General features: G+C 46.8%; 1 protein-coding gene across 3 annotated transcripts in view; it reads right to left on the reverse strand.

Moving 5' to 3' along the window:
* PCNX1 (pecanex 1) overlaps window positions 1-21500 on the reverse strand; it is a 617237-nt gene that overhangs the window by 218200 nt on the left and 377537 nt on the right. For all 3 annotated transcript variants that reach the window (XM_085627291.1, XM_085627290.1, XM_085627289.1), the window contains exon 17: window positions 794-903. In XM_085627291.1, the coding sequence (XP_085483417.1) occupies window positions 794-903 (110 nt within the window). The remainder of the gene's footprint in view (window positions 1-793; window positions 904-21500) is intronic.

Below are 21500 nucleotides of genomic sequence, written 5' to 3' on the forward strand. Positions count from 1 at the left end.
GCAAACAATCTGAGATCATACCTATGAGAGGATCCAGCAGAACAGACTGTCTCTGGACAATAAGATAGGCCATGCTTTAAGTGCTCATTCATGCTATGACTTTTCAACAGCTTCAACTGCTTTAAACTATGAAGTATCAAGTCACGACTAATGACAAGAGGACCAGACAGTATATCTGGACTATATTTAAGTCAAAGCATCACTGTGCAAGCATTCCCTTAAGAGCACAGTTTCCAGCATTGCATATCGTTTAGTGAGCTTAGTTAACCAAAGGGGCTATCTTTGTTTCTAGATATCACAAACTTCCATTTCACTTACTACTTTTGCTCCACATGACTACCATTTTTGTATATTAGGGCAAAATACCCTATTAGACACAGCAAACTTTCCAAAATGGGGGATGTTTAAAGTCTGAAAAACCAGAAGAGCAATCAGGCAATCAAGCCTACTGACTGTTCTAGCAATGGTAGGGTAAGAGAAAGACAAGGGGAGTTTGAGGACTTGTTCTCATAACATAACCTCACCTCATCACAGACTTCTGGGCACTGAGTATTGAGAGGCTGAAAGCAACAAAATCAGGAACAATTGTAGGAACAACAAGGTAAAGTTGGAGACTAATGTATAGTCTGAAGGAACAGTAGAAAATATGTGCCAACTTGTTAATAGGTTACAGGACAAATCATTTAAATATCTTTGGAAATACCATTGAGTATATAATGTATCAAAACAGTGGTAGGCACTGCAATCAAATAATTTTTATTTTTCACTATCAATATAGAGAGAAGATACTTACAACAGTACTGAAGGATCACTGCTCTGCCTGCTGAGATGGTAAGAGACTGCCACTAACGCACCACAAAAAATAGAAAAAAGAACTGGTATGTGCTGGGCATCCCATGGATCCTGAAAAAATAACATGCATATCAAAACAAGATGTATACAGGTTGTTCTACTTTAGTACCAACAACGCAAATTCACAATCACCATGGACACAGGACACCAATGAGCACATGAAAAACCCATCAGACCTGCTTGTATTAAGCAGTTTACTAGGCATAAAATAGTGCACACACAGTTTGCAGTCGTTCTGAACTAGTTGTGAATCTCAAACCTTTGAAGTACACTAAGAACAGAAAAAGTGAGAACAAATATGGGTATTCTAGTTAAGGATGACTAAGGTTGCTGAGCCTAATAGCACCAACAATTACAGCTACCATAACCAAAGTAAGAGGTAAGTGCACCCGGATCAGATCCTTCAGGTTCTCAAACAAGGAGCTGACCGATTCAATCTCTGTCCAGCAGCCTTTTATCTTGTCTAAACAAAGGGACGTACCATGGTACATTTTTCTTAGCATCACATCACTGTTCCACCTCACCAGGCAACTTGGAACCATCTACAACAGTTATTTGGGTAACAGTGGAGTCATATACCAATGGAATTGTCAGCGAATAATACCTGTTCGCTTTCACCCATCCTTCAAAGCAGCTTCCTTTGAGCCACTCTACCCTGATGTTTACAGTGTGTGAGATGGAGGAAGCATGGGCGTGATCAATGACAAGCTAGTGTTCCCACTCCCATGTATAAACGTAAGGAGTGTGAATTAGCTTGTGTAAGGAGGAAATGTTCTGCAGCAACTCCAAGGAGGATGGAAGTACAAAAGAGCATGGTGCAAGAGCGAATATGCTACTTACCAGTATGCATCTGTTCTTGGCATGTAGGGCTGCTGACATTCATATCTGTGCATAGATCGCCGCCTAGTGTTGCGTCCGGATGATTGCACATTGTTGTCCTGGAAGAGTCTTTGAAGTATCACGAGATAGGTGGCTCCTCCCCTGGACTACAGTGCGCATGGGCATCCTCTCCATCCTCAGATTGTTTTTCACCATTGTGGCAGTGATGGAGTAGATACAGTAAGTGATGACCATGCTATACAGTAAGTCTGAGTGCTGCAGCCGCCACAGGCGCCGGGGAGGAGGGTGGGCGATATGAATGTCAGCAGCCCTACATGCCAAGAACAGATGCATACTGGTAAGTAGCATATTCGGTTCGAGGCATGTGGGCTGCTGAATTCATATCTGTGCATAGATTACATAGCAGTCACTCCATTAGCGGCTACCTGTGCCAGCTGCAGCAGTCTGAAAAAGGGTCTTGAGAACAGCCTGTCCTACAGCTGCCTGCTGTTTTGAATGTACATCTACACAGTAGTGTTTGGTAAATGTATGTATAGTGGACCATGTGGCTGCTCTACATATGTCCTCTAAAGGAATGTTCCCTAGGAAAGCCATGGACGCCCCTAACTTTCGTGTTGAGTGGGCTCTTAGAGGAATCGTTAATGTGCGTTTAGCTTTTTTATAGCAAATTTGAATACATGTAACGATCCATCTGGCTATCCCTGCTTTGGAAATGGCGTTGCCCTTGTGTTGTGGAGAAAAGGCAACAAACAATTGTTTTGTTTTCCTAAAATCCTTTGTTCTGTCTATATAGTACATGAGGTCCCTCTTTACATCTAGTGTATGGAGCATTCTCTCTGCGACATGTTCTGGATTTGGAAAGAAAACAGGCAGTTCAATAGTCTGATTCATGTGGAACTGTGATATCACTTTAGGCATGAATGTGGGGTTGGTACGTAGTACGACCCTGTTTGCGTGAACCTGTATGAATGGCTCTTGAATGGTTAGTGCCTGGAGTTCACTAACTCTTCTCAACGAAGTGATTGCCACTAAGAAAGCTACTTTCCAGGTGAGGAATTGAATCTCACATGAATGTAGAGGTTCAAAAGGTGGACCCATCAATCTGGTGAGGACCACATTTAGGTTCCACACTGGTGCCGGTGGGTGTCTTGGAGGAATCACTCTTTTGAGTCCCTCTAAGAAGGCTTTGATGGCAGGCACTCTGAATAAAGAGAGGTGCTGCCTGTTCTGAAGATAGGCTGCTATTGCGGTTAGATGTATACGTATGGAGCTGTATGCCAGATTGCACCGGTATAAGTGTAACAGGTAACAGATGATGTTCTGAATGGATGCATCCAGCGGATTAATGTCATTGTTTTTACAGTTAATGACAAATCTTTTCCATTTAGCCGCATAGCAAGCTCTGGTCGTGGGTTTCCTGGCCTCCTTGATGATATTCATACATTCTGGAGGCAGGTTCAGGTAGCCAAACTCTAAGACTTCAGGAGCCAGATCGCCAGGTTTAGCTGTTGCGGATCTGGGTGCTGAATTTCGCCATGGTACTGCGTTAAAAGTTTGGGTGTTAGCCGCAGTCTTTGATGCGGTACCACGGAAAGTTCTAGAAACGTGGTGTACCATGGCTGGCGTGCCCACGTTGGAGCAACCAGGATGAGTGTTATCGAGTGTTGCCTTAGTTTGCGTGCCACTAGCGGTATTAATGGTCTGGGGGAAAAGCGTACGCAAATCTTCCTGACCAGTTCATCCATATCGCATTGCCCTGCGACTGTTGATGGGGGAACCTGGCGGCAAAGCTTTGGCATTTTGCGTTCTCCCTTGTGGCGAATAGGTCTATCTCTGGATGACCCCACTTCTGGAAGTACGGTTGGAGTACTGACGGATTCAGCTCCCACTCGTGCATTTGGTGGCTGTGTCTGCTGAGCAGATCCGCCATCTGGTTGTCCTTGCCCGGGAGGTGTTCCGCCATGAGGAACATGTTCCTCTGAATGGCCCACTTCCACATGCTCTGAGCCAGATGAGACAACTGTGGAGAGTGTGTTCCTCCCTGCTTCTGTATGTAGCACATGGCAGTCATGTTGTCCGTCCGGATCAACACGACTTTGTTGCACAAGTGTACTTTGAATGCCTTCATTGCCAGGAAGATTGCCATCAGTTCCAGAAGGTTGATGTGCATCTTCTTTTGCTGTGTTGTCCATAGTCCCTGCACTGTGTAATTGAGTACATGAGCTCCCAATCCCTGGAGAGACGCGTCCGCTGTCAGTATTATTTGTGGAACAGGCTCTTGGAACGGTCGGCCCTTGCAAAGGTTTTGTGGATTCCACCAATGCAGAGAGTTGTATGCCCGACCGCTCACCAACACTAGGTCTTTCAACTGTCCTTGAGTCTGATTCCATTGACGTGCCAAGCACTCCTGAAGCGGGCGCATATGTAGTCTTGCGTGCGGGACTATGAAGATGCAGGAGGCCATCATGCCTATCAACTGCATGAACACTCGCGCTGGAAGGGAGTGTTGAGGTCTGAACTTTGTTATCAGCAGTTGCATGCTGTTGATCCTCACTAAATTTGGCTGAGCAGTGGCTGCCAGAGTGTCTATGGTCGCGCCCAGGTACTGCCGTACGTGGGCGGGTTGAAGATGTGATTTTCGATAATTCAGTGAGAATCCCAGACTGTGAAGAAGGTGAATGGTGTGGGATATGTGGCTGGCAAACTGCTGGGCTGACTTTGCCTGAATAAGCCAGTCGTCCAGGTAAGGGAAGACGTGAATGTGCTGTCTCTGTAAGTGTGCAGCCACTGTCGCTAGGCACTTGGTAAAGACCCTGGGCGCTGTTGTTACTCCGAAAGGGAGGAGTTTGAACTGATAATGTTGATCCTGAATAGTGAACCTGAGATATTTTCTGTGTGATGGGTGCATGGGTATGTGGAAATACGCATCTTTCAAATCTAGTGTTGCTAGGAAGTCTCCCTGACTGAGTAACGGCAGAACCTGCTGGAGGGTGAGCATATGAAAATGCTCTGACAGAATGTATTGGTTGAGAGGTCATAGGTCCAGTATAGGTCTCAAAGACCCGTCCTTTTTTGGGATTAAGAAGTACAGAGAGTACACCCCTGACCCACGTTGTTCTACAGGCACGAGCTCTATGGCTCCTTTCTGCAGCATACTTAGTACTTCCTGCTGCAATAATGTCAAGTGCTCTGTGGACATAGGACGGTGTCTTGGCGGTATGTTGGGTGGATTGGATGTTAATTCCAGACAATAACCGTACTGGACAATTTTTCTGACCCACCTGTCTGTGGTGATGGATCTCCAGAATGGCAGGAACTGTTGGAGTCTCCCCCCGACTGGTGTTATGTGGTCGGGGGGCAGTGACAAGACGTCACTGTTTGTTATTGGCGGAGGACCTGGTGTTGTTGTTTCCTCGTCCTCTGCTTTTGGTGCTGGATCCACGATATCCACCCCTATTGGTCTTATTATAGGTACTCTGGGTACCTCCTTTATTGTACTGCTGCTGTGACCCCTGACCTCTAGCTGCTCCTCTATTCCCGGGGCGACGAAAGGAGCCACTCCGAAACTGCTGCGACTGTAGAGCCCCCATAGATTTTGCAGTTTCAGTGTCCTTTTTAATCTTTTCTAGTGTAGTATCAACCTCGGGGCCAAATAAAAAGTCTGGGTTGACTGGTCGATTCAAGATATTAGTTTGAATTTCAGGTTTGAAACCGGATATTCTCAACCATGCGTGCCTCCTTAACATCACACTAGTGTTGATTGCCCTAGCTGCAGTGTCAGCTGCATCTAGTGCGCATTTGATGGACGCATTTGTAATGAGTTTTCCCTCTCTGATGAGGAGCTCCGCTCCATCTTTGTAGTCATCTGGTAGGTGTTCTATTAGTGTTTCTAGGGTAACGTAGTGTGACCTCTCGTATCTGGCCAGGAGTGCCCGTGTGTTGGCAATGCGCCAGATGTTTGCTGCTTGTGCTGCTATCCTTTTTCCCGATGTTTCTAGCACTTTAGACTCCTTGTCTGGAGGAGGAGCATCACCGGTAGTTTGCGAGTTAGCTCTTTTGCGAGCATTAGAAACTACCATCGAGTCCAACGGCAATTGACCCTTAATGTACATTGGGTCTCCTGGGGCTGGTTTGTATTTTTTTATTTTCTTGGGTTCAATACCCGTGCTCTGGTTGTCTCCTTAAAGATGTCCTTAGCATGTTTAATAACCCCTTTTAGCATTGGTAGAGTCTTGACTGTTCTTTCTGATGTTGAGAACACGTCCACCAAGAAATCCTCTTCCACCGAGTCAGAATGAAGTTCCACTCCGTGATTGGCCGCCGCTCTTTCAATGAGGGCGTTAAAAGCAGCAGTATCTTCAGTGGGAGATGTTTTTATATTATAAATATGAGTGTCAGGAGCATTTTGTGGGTCTCCTGGGTCATTAGGGTCTCCCCATGCTTGATCCTGGTCTTGCTGTTGTTCATCAGGGTCAATATCCCCAGGATAAGTGGTATCCTCATTATAGCCCTCTCCTGCATCCGCCTCCGAGTGTGCGGGAGAAAAGGATTGTGGTTCCTGATGATATGTTTGGTAAGGTTCCACAAGCACTGGTGTCGAACCTGACGCTATTTTATTTTTCAGTGGAATTTTGTATGATTCCAAAGTCTTTTCTGGGACAATTTTCCGCTTGCGGAACAACAGTCTACCAGTGTCTAAGTCGATAAACTGGTCCTGTGAGTCTTCGACATCTGTCCTTCCTGTCGACACTGTTTGTGGTTGTTCGATACTCTTCCTAAGTTCAAACATCTTAGATGTCCCCGGTGGTGGCAATCCAAACTTGATCGGTGCGGGCGCCGAGTGAGCCTTGGCGACCTTCTTCGGTTCGGGACCCGTTTTCAGTTCGAGAGTGTCCCGTTCCCTGATGCGCTTTAGGGACTCCGATACCAGTTGCAACGTGAATGTCGACGGTGCTTTCGATCCGACAGGCTCTTTGGAGACAGGCCTCGACGCGGTCTCCGGTTTCTTTCCTGTCTTCGGGGCTTCGATCTGCTCAGCACTCCTCGGTCTTGATGTAGTCGGATCGACCACCTTGACCTTGGTCTTTGGTGCCCCAACCTTCGGTGCCATAGGCCTCTGCGGCTTCTCGGGACCGAGGGCCTTCTTTTGTTTCTCGGTGCCGAAGTCCTTTTTTGGTTTCTCGGTGCCGAAGTCCTTTTTTGGTTTCTCGGTACCGAAGTCCTTCCTTGGTTTGTCGGCTCCGATGTCCTTCTTTAGTGTCGACGGATTGGAAGGTTTCGATGCCTTCGATCCGACCTGAACCAGTTGCACTTTCGGTTTCGATTTGACCGATGCAGGTTTTGGTTTTGATTTCACGGAATCGACTCCGGTCTTTTTTGATATTTCTGGCTCTTTTGAAATGTTCGAAGCCGGGCCTTTATGCGGGGCTGTAGAACGATCCGACCGATCTTGGGTAAGGCCCGCAGGCGATCCCTCGACCTGAGCCTTATCAAGACTATCTCCCTCGGCCTCCGCATCGACTGATTGGCCTAGCTCCTCGCCTGAGCTATCTTCCTCGGCCCCAAGGGCCTCCTCGTCGTCTCCTACCTCGTCGACGTCTTCTTCCCGGAAGACCTCCTCATCTTCGTTGTCATATTGGGAGTCATGCTCTGAAGCAGGATCCGATTGGTCTTGAACATCCTGCTCTTCAACGTCGTCGGAGTGGTCTACCTCTTCGACGCTCTCGGCTTCTTCGTCCTCGGTACTGAATATGTTAACCGGGTTAGGCGCCGATTTCTTGGCCTCCAATCGAGCCGCTCGTCGATTCCGAAGGGTCTTCTTCGACCGGAACCGGGCGCAGGCCATACATTTGGTCTCATCATGATCCGGTGATAAACATTTGTTACACACCGGATGGACATCGACGTGTGGATATTTTGCGTGACATAGAGGGCATCTTTTGAAGGGAGTCCTCGATTCCATCTTCGAACGTCGATCGATGTTCGGACCGAAACTCGATCCGATAAAGGTGAATAAGTTCGAAAACAAGTATAATAATCTATCGATACCGAACGCAAACGATACCGACGATATCTAAAGGCTTTTGGCCTTAAATAAAGTTTTCCTAACTTGAGCTAAGATAAGCACATCCGAACCCAATGGCGGAAAAAAAACAATCTGAGGATGGAGAGGATGCCCATGCGCACTGTAGTCCAGGGGAGGAGCCACCTATCTCGTGATACTTCAAAGACTCTTCCAGGACAACAATGTGCAATCATCCGGACCCAACACTAGGCGGCGATCTATGCACAGATATGAATTCAGCAGCCCACATGCCTCGAACCAAGCTGATGTTTGACATTGTCTTAGCTATGCTAGGGCTCAGATGACAATTACTTGTATTCTTATCATCAATAGGCCTTTATATATATTAAAGCAGCGACTAACAAGTTGACCAGAAAATTCAATATTTGACAGAAAGCATAGTGAACTAGTACCATTTGAGCTAATGGAATTCTATATGCAATAACAAACGATTACTTACTTTTGATAACGTCTTGTCTGGTAGAGACTCATTCTACCCGCAGAATCCTTAACTTAGAATTATCCCCAGGTGTCAGACAGTACCCCCTGCGCACCAGTAGGTGGCGTAGTTTGGCTCCACGTGGGGTTGACATCTGTGCCAGAAGTGTAGTGCATAGTGCCTATATGGGCGCGTCCCAAGCATGCTGATGTCAGGTACTTTTTGCAACTTTCAACGCCAGGAGCACAGAGCCACAAAGAACACCGACTACTGGTGTGTAAAACTAGGGCACTGAAAGGAAAACAGCCCTGCACTGGATATCCATTTGCAGAGCGGGAAGGTAGGATGTGTCAGTAAGGAATTTGCAGCTAGATAGTCTCTACCAGATAAGGAGTTATCGATGGTAAGTAACTTGTTCATCTGATAGAGGCTTCTAGCAGCAGACTCCTTACCTTAGACTAGATCCCCAAGGAAAATACCTCCCAGAGGTGGCTCTGTGAAACAATTTCCCACCAAAAACCTCTGTAGTACCGAACGGAGAAATTGCCCGTCTTAACGCACCTAACTGTCCAGGTAGTAGTGCTTAGTGAACGTGTGCACAGAGGCCCGCGTTGCTGCCTGGCAGATGTACATGACCAGGACTCTGCATGCTAAAGCAGTGGTCGCAGCCTTTGCTCTGGTGGAATGAGCATGCAAACCCTCTGGGGGATGCTTCTTGGCCAGTGCATAGCCAACTGTAGTGCACAGCACGATTTATCAGGCAATAGTCCGTTTCTGAAGGGTCTTACCTTTCTTGACCCCAACATACCCAACGAAGAGTTGATCATCCACTAAAAACAGTTTTGTGCGGTCAAGGTATAAAAACGCTCTTTTTTGGTCTAGCCGGTGGAGTCTCTCCTCTTCCTTAGAGGGATGAGGCAGAGTGTAAAGGGTAGGCAAACTGATAGACTGGTCTACGTGGAAAGGGGTGACTACCTTCGGCAAAAAGGGTGCTAGAGTCTGAAGAACCAGTTTGTCGGGGAATTACTAAATGTAGGGAGACTGAGAGGACAATGCCTGCAGCTCAATGACCCTCTAGGCAGATGTAATTGCCACCAGAAAGGCAGGCTTGACTGTGAGTATCCTATGAGGACAAGAATGAAGTGGCTCAAAAGGAAGCGCACATTAAGAAAGTAAGAATCAAGTTAAGGTCTCACTGAGGCATAACAAAGGGACCTAGAGGAAACGTGCTGCAGACGTTAAAGGAAGCTATTTACAATAGGGGACTTGAAGAAAGAAGGCTTATCTGGCAGTCACAGAAAAGAGGAGATGTCAGATAAATAACCCCTCAAAGTGCCCAATGTAGGTCCTTGCTGGGCCAGGGTTAGAATAAACATAAGGGAAGCAGATAATGGATCAACCTGTTTCTCAGCACACTATGCCACAAATTTATTCCAACGGCTGGCATATACAGTCTTGGTGGAGGGACTACGAATTGCAAAGATAACATCACAGACTTAAGGCAGAAGGTTGAAAGCTCTCAACTTTTGCCGTTCAATCTCCACTCATAAAGGCAGAGGGTTGAAAGGTTCGGTGGAGAACCCTTTCCTGTTGCTACGACAGAAGATCCTCCCATAGGGGCAGTCTGAACGGAGGACCGACAGCCATGCTCAACAGCTCGGGATACCAAACTCTCCAAGCCCAGTCTGGAGCCACAAGGACAGCTTGGGCCAGGTTGTTCCTTATCTTCTTGAGAACTCTGGGCAGGAGTGGTATAGGTGGAAAGGCGTACAGGAGGCTGAGCCCCACTTCAGACTAAACGAGTCTCTGAGCGGCAGCCACCTTGGAATCTCCAGTGGTGGTTAACGGATCTAGACCTTGCACTACCTTGATTGAAGACGCCATTAGTGGTCCAAGACCCCAACCTGTTTGTTGCAGTACCACATGGCAGTGTTATTTTACGTGAACACCTGCACTAGTTTTCCCTTGATGGAGAGTAGAAAGGCTTTCCATGCCAGTCGGATTGCTTGAAGCTCCATTAGGTTGATATGGAATCCGGATTCCGCAGGTGACCTGAGGCCACTGATCCCCACTTCACCCAGATGGCCACCCCATCCCAAGAGTGACGCATCTGTCATTACTGTCTGATACGGTTGGGGAAGGGAGAGGTGTCTGCCGCTGACCCAATCGTGATTCATTAACCACCACTGCAGATTGTTTGCAGAACCCTCCGAGATCAGGACCATGTCAGACAGATTCCCATGATGCTGAGCCCACTGGAACTTCAGGTCCCACTGCAGAAATCATCATGTGTCAGCGGAAATGTGTCACAAGCAGGAAGCCATGAGGTTCAGCAGCCTCAGAGTCAGTCTCACTGAAACCCAAGATAGACGCTTAAACATCCTGGACTCGCCATTCGGGAGGATAAGCCCAAAACTGCACTGTGTCCAGAAGGATAAGTTACTTACCTGTGATCCTAGTTCTTTTCCAGGGGTATACTCATCAAAGTCATAAGCACTGAACAGTCCCGCCCACTTGCGAGGATCCCAGAGCAACAACAAATTATACTACTGGAGGCGGCCATACTAATGAATAAATTATGAGTGAATTAACAATGCCAGCATCTGTTGCGTGTCTTGCTGCCAATGAAGAAGGGATTGCGATATCCTGAAACGTGTCGGCAAAGGCAAATAAGGTGAAAGCAAATGGCAGGCTGCACAATACTAACCTACGGACACGCACACACACGCACACGGACACACACACGTAATATGCATATGTACATATGCAGCCTAAAACCATATTACTAGGTTCAAATATGCCAATTTTGCATTGTAATTTTTTGACATTTGAAATAATAACTGTTGCCGTTCAATCTCCACTCATAAAGGCAGAGGGTTGAAAGGTTCGGTGGAGAACCCTTTCCTGTTGCTACGACAGAAGATCCTCCCACAGGGGCAGTCTGAATGGAGGACCAACAGCCATGCTCAACAGCTCGGGATACCAAACTGTCCAAGCCCAGTCTGGAGCCACAAGGACAGCTTGGGCCAGGTTGTTCCTTATCTTCTTGAGAACTCTGGGCAGGAGTGGTATAGGTGGAATGGCGTACAGGAGGCTGAGCCCCACTTCAGACTAAACGAGTCTCTGAGCGGCAGCCACCTTGGAAACTCCAGTGGTGGTTAATGGATCTAGACCTTGCACTACCTTGATTGGAGACGCCATTAGTGGTCCAAGACCCCAACCTGTTTGTTGCAGTACTACATGGCAGTGGTATTTTACGTGAACACCTGCACTAGTTTTCCCTTGATGGAGATTAGAAAGGCTTTCCATGCCAGTCGGATTGCTCGAAGCTCCATTAGGTTGATGTGGAATCCGGATTCCGCCGGTGACCTGAGGCCACTGATCTCTACTTCACCCAGATGGCCACCCCATCCCAAGAGTGACGCATCTGTCATTACTGTCTGATACCGTTGGGGAAGGGAGAGGTGTCTGCCGCTGACCCAATCGTGATTCATTAACCACCACTGCAGATTGTTTGCAGTGCCCTCCGAGATCAGGACCATGTCAGACAGATTCCCATGATGCTGAGCCCACTGGAACTTCAGGTCCCACTGCAGAAATCATCATGTGTCAGCGGAAATGTGTCACAAGCAGGAGGCCAAGATAGACACACACACACGTAATATGCATATATACATATGCAGCCTAAAACCATATTACTAGGCTCAAATATGCCAATATTGCATTGTAATTTTTTTACATTTGAAATAATAAAGAAAACATACACCATGATTTTTCATGATACAGAGAAAAAACTGCTTTCAGTTTATTTTGAAAACACAGCCTTTATTATCAAAGGTAAAAAGGCAAGATCATAGAGGCAGATTAGCCTAGAGAGGCTGCATACAGAATAGTTGGAAAATACTGGTTCTGTGCCTTTAAGACCTCCAGGAACCTCCAGGCTCCCATCATGCCCCACAGGTGACAGGTCAGTTATTTTGGACAGCGTATAACAGTGTACGCACAGCATGGGTAACAGATACATATTTATGGACATGGTATTGGTCCGTGGAGGAGGGAGGATTGCTTATGACTTTGAGGAGTATACCCCTGTAAGAGAACTAGGATTACAGGTAGGTAACTTATCCTTCTGTTCCAGGGGATACTCATCAATAGTCATAAGCACTGAATAGAGTAGCAAGCCCATCCCTATACCCTGCGGACGTATACCAGCACATCATAACCTGTTAACAAAACATGTATTACCCAAACAAGTTTTTCAAGGATACTTGTCCAAACCGAGCATCTGCTCGAGTGTCAGAATCAAGGCAGTAATGGAGTGCAAAAATCTGAACAGAACGCCATGTGGCTGCTTTACATATTTCCTTAATAGGTACATTTCTAAGCATCGCTATCGTAGCGACTTTGCCCCTTGTCGAATGAGCTCTTGGCTTGCCCGGGAGCTGCTTGTGTGCCAGCTGATAGGATAACATGATACATGACACTATCCATCTAGCAATGGACCTTTTAGAGGCAGGAAAACCAGTGTTCAATGGACCATAATTAACAAAAAGCCGGTCCGCCTTACGTACACCCTTTGTTTTATCTAGATAAAATTTTAACACTTTTCAGATCTAGAAAGTGCAAAGCTCTCTGAGCAGGCGTGACAGGGTTCACAAAGAAAGTAGGAAGAGTGATTGACTGGTTGATGTTAAACTCCGAGACCACTTTAAGAAGGAACCTCTGGTGAGGGGGAGAATGTATGCATTGTCAGCATTCCGTCCATCATTTGTTTGTTGTAACGCTTTTCGCCCTAAGTGGGATGGGTATTCCCAGACGTGGGACCCGTGCTCACTACGCCACTGGAGTCAAGCTATCCTGGCTGATGACGGCTGATAGCCAGAAACCGGTCCTAGGAGGCTTGATTCCGGTCCAGGGAAGACATGGCTTGGCAGTTCGGGCTGGACTGTTCCCATGAGGCACAGGGTCAAGACTGATTTGCATATGGCCATGTCTAAACTGGGGTGGTGTAGTGGGCAAAAGAACTATGGATTTAACCCAGATCTCTTGACTGGGGGAGAATGTATGCATTGTCAGCATTCCGTCCATCATTTGTTTGTTGTAACGTTTAGCACCACTCTGTTCGCATGGAAAACAAGATAATGCTCTGTAGAGCACAAGGCTTGCATCTCGCTCACCCTACGAGCAGATGTGATTGTCACGAGAAATGCAGTCTTCCACGAAAGATGTTTAACGGGAGGCTTTGTGGACAGGTTCGAATGGGGGACCCATTAACTTAGAGAGGACCACTTTAAGCTCCCAGGAAGGGGATGGAGACCGAACGGGTGGGTAGACCTTTTTTAGACCCTCAAGGAAGTCCTTAACTGGCAGCTGAAAGAAAGAAGCCTGAGTGGGGGACTTTCTATATGCTGTAATCGCTGCCAAGTGCATCTTTATGGAGGAATATTCCAAACCTGCTTTGGCCAAATACAGTAAGTAGGGTAACAGTACCTGTTCCTGACCTCGAATAAGGTGATGACCCTCAGCAGTACACCACATGTAACAAGCATTGGCATAGCCAATAGGTCTCGCTTTTGGGACCTTATAAGTATTTAGTTATGCAGCACAATATCCTTGGTGCAACAACTGTTGCATGGCAAAACACTTATAAGGTCCAAAAGGCGAGACCTATTGGCTATGCCAATGCTTGTTTCTTTAGGTGTCATTCAATGTATATAGAGCGAATAACATACCTATGTAAATACCTTTGCAGCATTTAAGGCAGTGACTAATTTAAGCTGATGGTTTCAAGTGGTGCCCACCGGGACTCATTTTTGGGGACCAGCACTCATTTTTCTCATCAGACTATGACCCAGAGCAAGAGAGTTGAAAAGCACGCAAAGGGGAAATGAAAGAAGGAAAAAAACGTTAAAATGGGAGTAAGCAGGGGCCCCAAGAATGAGATAAAGACATGGAGTGTCTGGTTGTGTATTAGAGAGGCAAGAGGTGAAATCAAGACGTCACAGCCTTGGTATTTGGCACTCTGACATACAATAGCTACTAGGGACTGAATGCAGCGAGAGGGACAAGAGCTACAGATCTACCAGAGATGTGTCACCCCGCACAGCTGTATAGTTAATGTACCCTGCAGTAGGGGAACGGGAGGGGGGAGTTTTTGTTGGTAATGTTCATAAAAGAGCTAAACACATGATGAAGAGATAGATGCTATCATATGCAAAGATGAATAAGTAATGTGCTAAAAAGTAAGAGAAATAATGTGCATGAAAATGAATGTATATATTGAAAAGAAAAAAAAGTCTGTTTAAAAAACAAACAAAAAAATAGTTTAACTTTCAAAGAGGAAAGGGAATCGTATACAGAAATCCATTCAGCATAATGTCACGTGTTGATCTCATTTGCACGGCTATACTGAAAACCGCTGTGAAGTGACAATTCCTGAAAATACTGGGAGACTAAATCTGTGTGCAAGCCAGGGAAATTATAGTTTGCATCACAGAGTATAAAACCACACAAACTACATTTCCCGAATTAGGTGTAATGCAACGCCTACTTCTAGACACCTGCAGGGCAGTTTTAGGTTTCACGTTTTGCAGACGGTGTACGCATGGTTAGCGGCGTTTGCCATTTTGGGTTCACTTGCACGATGGGAGGGGAAACAAACGGATAAGCAACAGGGAGAGGGAACAGAAGGTGAAATACTCGCTGCAGTCTGGAAGCCAAATATTGTGATGCATAACTAAATACTTAAGTCATTATTAGTCACTTAAAACCCATCTGACCCCGAATAACTTTAGGAAAGTTTTAGAGGAACAGGTCAGTGACACACAAGTGACAGTGAGCAAGCTTCCAGTTTAAAGCCTCTACCAAAAATGTAAGCCAGCGCAAAGCGGTCATTTATTGTTTTAAAACAATAAAAATAAAAGAAGAGGGTTTGAATGATGCCTCACGGGTTCAATGTAGGTTAAAATGCGGCCTGCCAGAATCAGCTGGCTCATTTAATTTCCAGTGGATGAGCGTACATTGTGGCAGCAGCATGACTACTGGACTTTCTGTGATACCGCAAATAGCCCCCCGCGGAGGGACGCGAATCACTGGCCAGTCACTTTGACCTCTGAGTGATTAAAAGCGTGCAAAGCAAACCTTCAAAAGAGATTAGCATGTGCAACGGTGTGTGTTGTGTGAGGCAAAAGAACTATGCCCTTCACTTTTTTTTTATTTGAACTATAACCTTTTCTGTGACACGAACGTTTTTTACTCAAGTTCAATGAAGTAAAATAATTTAACGTTTCATTAATAGGGGACTAATACTTAATATCAGAAACATATTTTTAAAAATCCACCTTGGTTTATTTCATTTCACAAAGATCCGTAATTGGAGAAGCTCGGAAGTTTTACAAATTGTGCTGAAAGTGCAGTAAATTGACAAAAAAAAGTAGTGTAATTTAAAGTAAAGTGAAGCCACTGCTTAGCCAGTGCGGTAATGCTATTCTACGCAAGGGAAAGCAGTGTTTGTCAGCAAGAGGGAAAGAAACGGGTGCTAACATTGCCGCTTTAAATGCCCTGCAGCCACTCAGTAAAAGTTTAGAATTCCCCTACATCTTCTCAGCCTCCATTTCTACGCCTTGTCTACCTTTCACAATTCTTTCATCCTTTGACTCTGCATTTAGTTAACACAGACGTGTATGACACTGGTGGAGGGTCCTAATTATAAAAGAGGAACAACTGATTTGATGCTTTGACTTTATAGAACTATACTTCGTGGAAAGTTCAGGAATCATAGGTGATGGATGGCTTTGTGTGCAAACAATATAGAGTGAAGTTGGAAGAAAGCAATAGAAATCAATCACCCACTTGCATCCAAAAGTAAAGACGCTTGGATCCAGCTTTAAACTTCAAGACAAACACGTCCGGATGTGCACTGAGGCACCTTCTTAAATTCACAGTCATCTGGAAAAATAATAAGGTCCTGCAAAAATCAATATAAGCGACAGTTCCATTAAGATGGTCAAACATATGAAATCGTTTCAATATGCAGAATTAACTGGCAACCACCACAAGCGCTTCGGTTGCTATGCGTTACTAGGAATATCCACTGCATGGTGACTTCCAGCTGTTTACGAATCAATTTCCAGAAAGCGGTGTTTCAGCTGTGCTGGGCTCACGACTTCCACCTGCTCTCTCCTTTGCTGTACGATATGGAATGCAGCGTCCCGCAAGTGGTACGCTGAAAGTATTTTTTTAAAAACAAGCCTCGCAACCAGCTGCGAGTTGTGTGCGCGTGCGCGCGAAAGTGATCCGCAGCAGAAGTGATCGCGCTCCAGATGGCGCCTCGGGCGCTGAAAGCTGCGCAAGCGCACGCGCGCGTAACCGCAAGCGCTAGGCCAGCAAAAGCGTGTGGTAGCACTTTGAAAAACCCACTTACTCAATGTCTCGCAGAGCAACGCATGCGTTGGCTCAGGCGAGAACTAAAAACGCTTTCACTTAAAAGCATAAGACTTTCTCGTAGAAGGTCTCCGTGCCTCCTTTAAGATCTGCATGCAGTCTTGAGAGAGACCTAAATGTCCATATTGGATGAACTCAGGAGCCATGCTGCTAACCTCAGGGACGGCAGATTGGGATGGAACACCTTGCCGCCCGCCTTGGTCAGCAGATCCGGATGACATGGCAACCTCCTGTGTGATACTTTGGACAGATGAAGGAGGTCCGGGTACCACCACTGACACGGCCACTCTGGTGAAACCAGGATAATCTCTGTCTTGGATTCGTAGAGTTTGTTGATCACCAGGGGAATGAGGGGGACTGGTGGAAAAGCATAGAGTAATGTCTCTGACCAGTCTATCAACAGAGCTTTTCCCTTGGAGCCTGGTTGAGGATATCTGGAGGCAAAGACGTGACATTTTGCGTTTTCTGCGTCCCCGAAGAGATCTATGTCTGGTGTCTCCCAGCTGCGAAAGATGTCTTGCGCAACCTCTTGTTTTAGCACCCAGTCGTGCGCTTCTGCGAAATCCCGCTTAGGCTGTCCGCCTGGACGTTGAGGACGTCTGGTAGGTGAACTGCGGAGATCTTCATGTCTCGTGCCAGAAGCCACTTCCAAATCGCTTGCGTTTCCAGAGACAGTGGTCAGGACCTGGTGCCCCCCTGCTTGTTCAGGTAATACATCGTTGTTGTATTGTCCGTCTGAACAAGTAAAGCAGTCGCTTGATGGAGGGAAAGAACGCCTTGAGAGCCAGATGCACGACTGAGCTCCAGCATTGTGAGAAAGTGTCTCTCTATATACTGTTCCCAAATAGGTACAGTGTGTACAGAGTCCACAGTCCCCAGAGGTAAAGTTAGATATAACCTTACTCTCTAAAGTGGTAGCTTGGTCGAGCAGTAAGGCAGTATCAGAGGACAGTGTAAAGCATTTGTTGCACACACTCAGCCAGCAAATGGTCTCTCACACTCAAAAGCTGAACTCTAGGCCAATGGTTTATATAAAAAATATATGGTTGTTTTATTTTAGAACCAACAATAGGTATCAAAATATACTTTCTCAGAATGAGATGCTTTAAATACTTTTGCAATACGCAATTGGCTTTTGTGGGTAATAGTTACAGGTTGTTGCAATAGGTAACACAATTTCAAACACAATAATACATTGAGCTCAATGCGAACTTTAAGTTATATGCAATTAATTACTTTCAGGATTACTTTTCTAACTCCAGGACTGGATCCTAGATTTAGTCCTGGGACAGTTCTTGGAAACAAGCGAGTAAATTCGGGTAAGTTACTGTTGTGATTTTTAAACAATATTTTGCTATTTTAAAAGTTGACACTTTGAAACTTTTTCTGATCAAATTACCAATGTTATCCTATGGAAGGAAATTCACTTAGCAGGTAAGTGGGGTTATGGTTACTTTCTCTAGGTCAGTGTTGGATCCTGGATCCAGCACTAGTGTACCACCTGTAAGCAGTTGAGAAACAGTGTTTAAGTTATACAGGCGATTTCTAAGGAATATTTATAAGTTTGTAAAATCGACACTTAGAAGAAATTTCATAGAAAAGCAGTCAATGGTTCCCTATGGAAGAAAATTCAAGTTACGGGTAAAGTATGTTCTCGTGACTTTTATAATCCAGGGCTGGGCTCCTAGGCTCAGTACTGGGACCTCTACCTAAAACAGGTAAGTAATTACGTTTTCACAGTTGGTACGATTTTTAAAGAATATTTGTAGTGTGCAAAAATCTACACTTAAAAGAAATTTCACAGAAAAACAGTCAATGATTTCCTATGGAAGAAAATTGGGTTAGTGGTAAGTACGGTTGTGAGTACTTTTCAGGGTCAGTGTTGGGCATCAAGATCCAGCACTGGGTTCTCTCCTAATAGCAGGTGAATATTTCCGTTTTCGTTCCTCGGTTGATGTTAGGTGAATATTTTACGTTTTAAAAACTCCACACTTAGAAGAAATTTCAGAAGAAACCAGTCAATGTTACCCTATGGAAGAAAAGTGAGTTATCTGCTTTCGGGTAAGTACTCGATTGGCAGAGTTAAGGTTCTGGGCACAGACTCAGGGGTCTCCCAGGGTCAGGTTGGTACAGTTGTTACACCCTCAGCGGCACTGGGGCGGCCGGGTGCAGAGTGAGTTAGGCCCAATGTTATCCTATGGGAGGCAGAGGGGCCTTGGTTGGTGCCACACGGCTGTGGGAGCTGGGCTCCTGGTCACTTGCTCAGGGCAAATGGGGAAGTAGGTAGGAGTAGAAGTTGCACTGCCAGGGGCACTCGGGCGGCTGGGTGCAGGGTGCTTTTGAGCCTTCGGGCGCTCAATGGATTTCAATGGGAAAGCTCAAGGACGAACAAAGGCTGCAAGCTCGGGGACGAAGATTCTTCGGGTGCCACCACCACTTCGAGAGGTAAGTTGGGTAGTTGGAGGATAGGTAGGTACCCAGGAGTCGGGCACAGGGGGACGCAGGGCACCGGGTGCAGGGGTGCCTTTTGATGTCGGGAAATCTTACCCTCTGTTGATCGCGGTTGGGGTGGTTCCTGATTCTAAGGCTGCAGGCGTTGTCAGGAGCGTCGAGGTGGGTCCTTGGGTGCCGGATTCGGGGTCACAGTCGCCGGGTGGACGTCCTCGGGGTCTTTGTCCACTCCAGCACAAGCCAGGCTTGGCGGGTGCAGAGTGTGCAGGGTTCGCAGTTGCGGGCTGATGCCAGGGGTTAGAAACTTGCTTTGAGCAGAGCCACTGCTCATGGGAGTCCCAGATGCTCAGTCACAAGGTAGCCAGGTCCTCCGGGGTTTGTGAGGATGCTGGCCACAGGAGGTGCCGGATTTAGCAGGAGCAGGTTCGAGGGTCGACAGGCCGGTAGGGCTGGGGACAAAGCAGTTGGTGTCTTCCTCTTCTTAGCAGCTGCATGGCAGGTCTTCTTTCTTCTTTGTTTTTTCGGAATCTGAGGAAGGAAGGTTCAGGGTGCCCCTAAATACTAGATTTAGGGGCGTTACAGGTAGGTCCCTGCCCTGGGGTGGGTACACCCCCTATCCTGCAACTCTCCTGTGGGAGGGGGGCAGTAGCCTAGTCCTGATTGGGCAGGGCTTCCCATCTTCAAGATGGCGAGGGCCCGGAGATGTGCTTCACCTCGCCTCCCCCACCTGAGCGGTGGGGTTGGCAGAGGCTGACACATCCCCTGTCCTTACTTGGGGTTTCCGGTCAGTCTTTCCGCGAGAGTGGGGGTCAGAACCGGTGTGGGGAGACCTAGCACCTCACCCAGGATGTGCATTGTTGCAGGCCCAGGAGAGCGGGGGCTCTCCACCCAGGGGTCCAGCAACATGTCTCCTGTGTGGCAGCCTAGGCAGCCTCTCAGACAAGACGTGGATTGTAGGTTAGGTTTGAGGGGGCATCTCTAAGGTGCCCTCTGTAGTGCTTTGTACATTAAATCCCACACTGGCATCAGTGATAACAAACTTCTCAGTCTTCAGTGTTGCCATTATGATGCTGTGGAGTTCGTGTTTGATGAGCTCAGCACCATATACTCTTAAATGGCAGCACTGCACTTACAGTGCCCAGGAATGGACCTGGGTACTGTAGGGGCACAGGGCTCATGCTCCTGTATCCACACCACTGGCATAGGGCACCCAGCTAGAGGGTGGCTGATGTATGTCAGGGAAGTGTAGGTTGTGGGCATGGCACACAGGGATGTGGGCCATGTCGACTCTTTGTTTTGTCTTGTACCCAGACATTAAGCCTGCAAGGGCAGTGTGTTTGTGTTAGGGTACAGGGCCTTTAAGGGTGGCACAATAAGTGCTCCAGCCCTTAGAAGCCTTCCCTGGTCACAAGGCCCTGGGTACCTAGGGTACCATTTACCAAGGGCTGACATGTGGCCAGTGTTTGCCAATTTGGGTTTTAGGTTTGGAACATAGGCCCTGGGCCCCTGATTGGCAGGAGTCCAGGGCACACTCAGTCAAAGTACATTCAGCAATTCAGCAAAAAGTGGGGGCATACCATGCAAGAAAGTTGGCACTTTCTCACAAGCATGTTTATATGGTATAGCTCTTCTCTTTCTGACCACATTCACTGTATCTGTAGGGACCCCATGTGAGAGCCCCATCCCTGAAGGAAGGCATCCCTCACCAGTCTGCTTGGGAAGCTCCTCGTGAAAGGGAACTCCTATCAGAAGATGAGACAGTTGCATCCACCACCTGATGGATAGCTGGACAGACAGAGGCAAGGTTACAGTGTCCTCCCAGCGATTGGAGATTTGAGACCATTGATTCTCCAGAGTTTGCTGCAGAGGTCTCATGTGAAGACTGCCATTTGGGACCAGAAAAATGCACGGGGCCATCGAACCCAGTAGAGATTAAATCTGTGTGGCCGTGGGATGAGGTATCCTCAGGAGGGTCTGACACTTGTGGAGAATGAATGATAGTCTCTCCTCCGAAGGAAACGCTTTTGCGTTTACTATATCCAGAGTTGCGCCCAGGTAATGTATCCTCTTAATTGGATTGAGGATGGATTTTTTTAAATTGACGTGCAGACCTAACTGATGCAGTAGTTAAATGCAGCAAGCGAGGTGTTTCTGCAGAAGAATTGGAGACGCACTTTTGAGTAACCGATCGTCTAGGTAAGGGTAGATGAAGATTTTCTTCCTCCTCAAGAACACAGCTACTACATTGGAAAGTGTACGCTACCTGTTTTCATTTTAACGCTAACGCGGTGTCCGTCTGTCAGAGCGGGTCCGCGGCAAGGTTAGCGTTTTAGTTATTGCTCCTCCCCCAGCCCACATTTCCTATTTAACCGGATGCAGCGTCCGCGCCCTGGGAGCGACCAGCACCAGCCA

This window comes from Triturus cristatus, chromosome 9, assembly GCF_964204655.1.
Source record: "Triturus cristatus chromosome 9, aTriCri1.1, whole genome shotgun sequence".
Classification (NCBI taxonomy): Eukaryota; Metazoa; Chordata; class Amphibia; order Caudata; family Salamandridae; genus Triturus; species Triturus cristatus.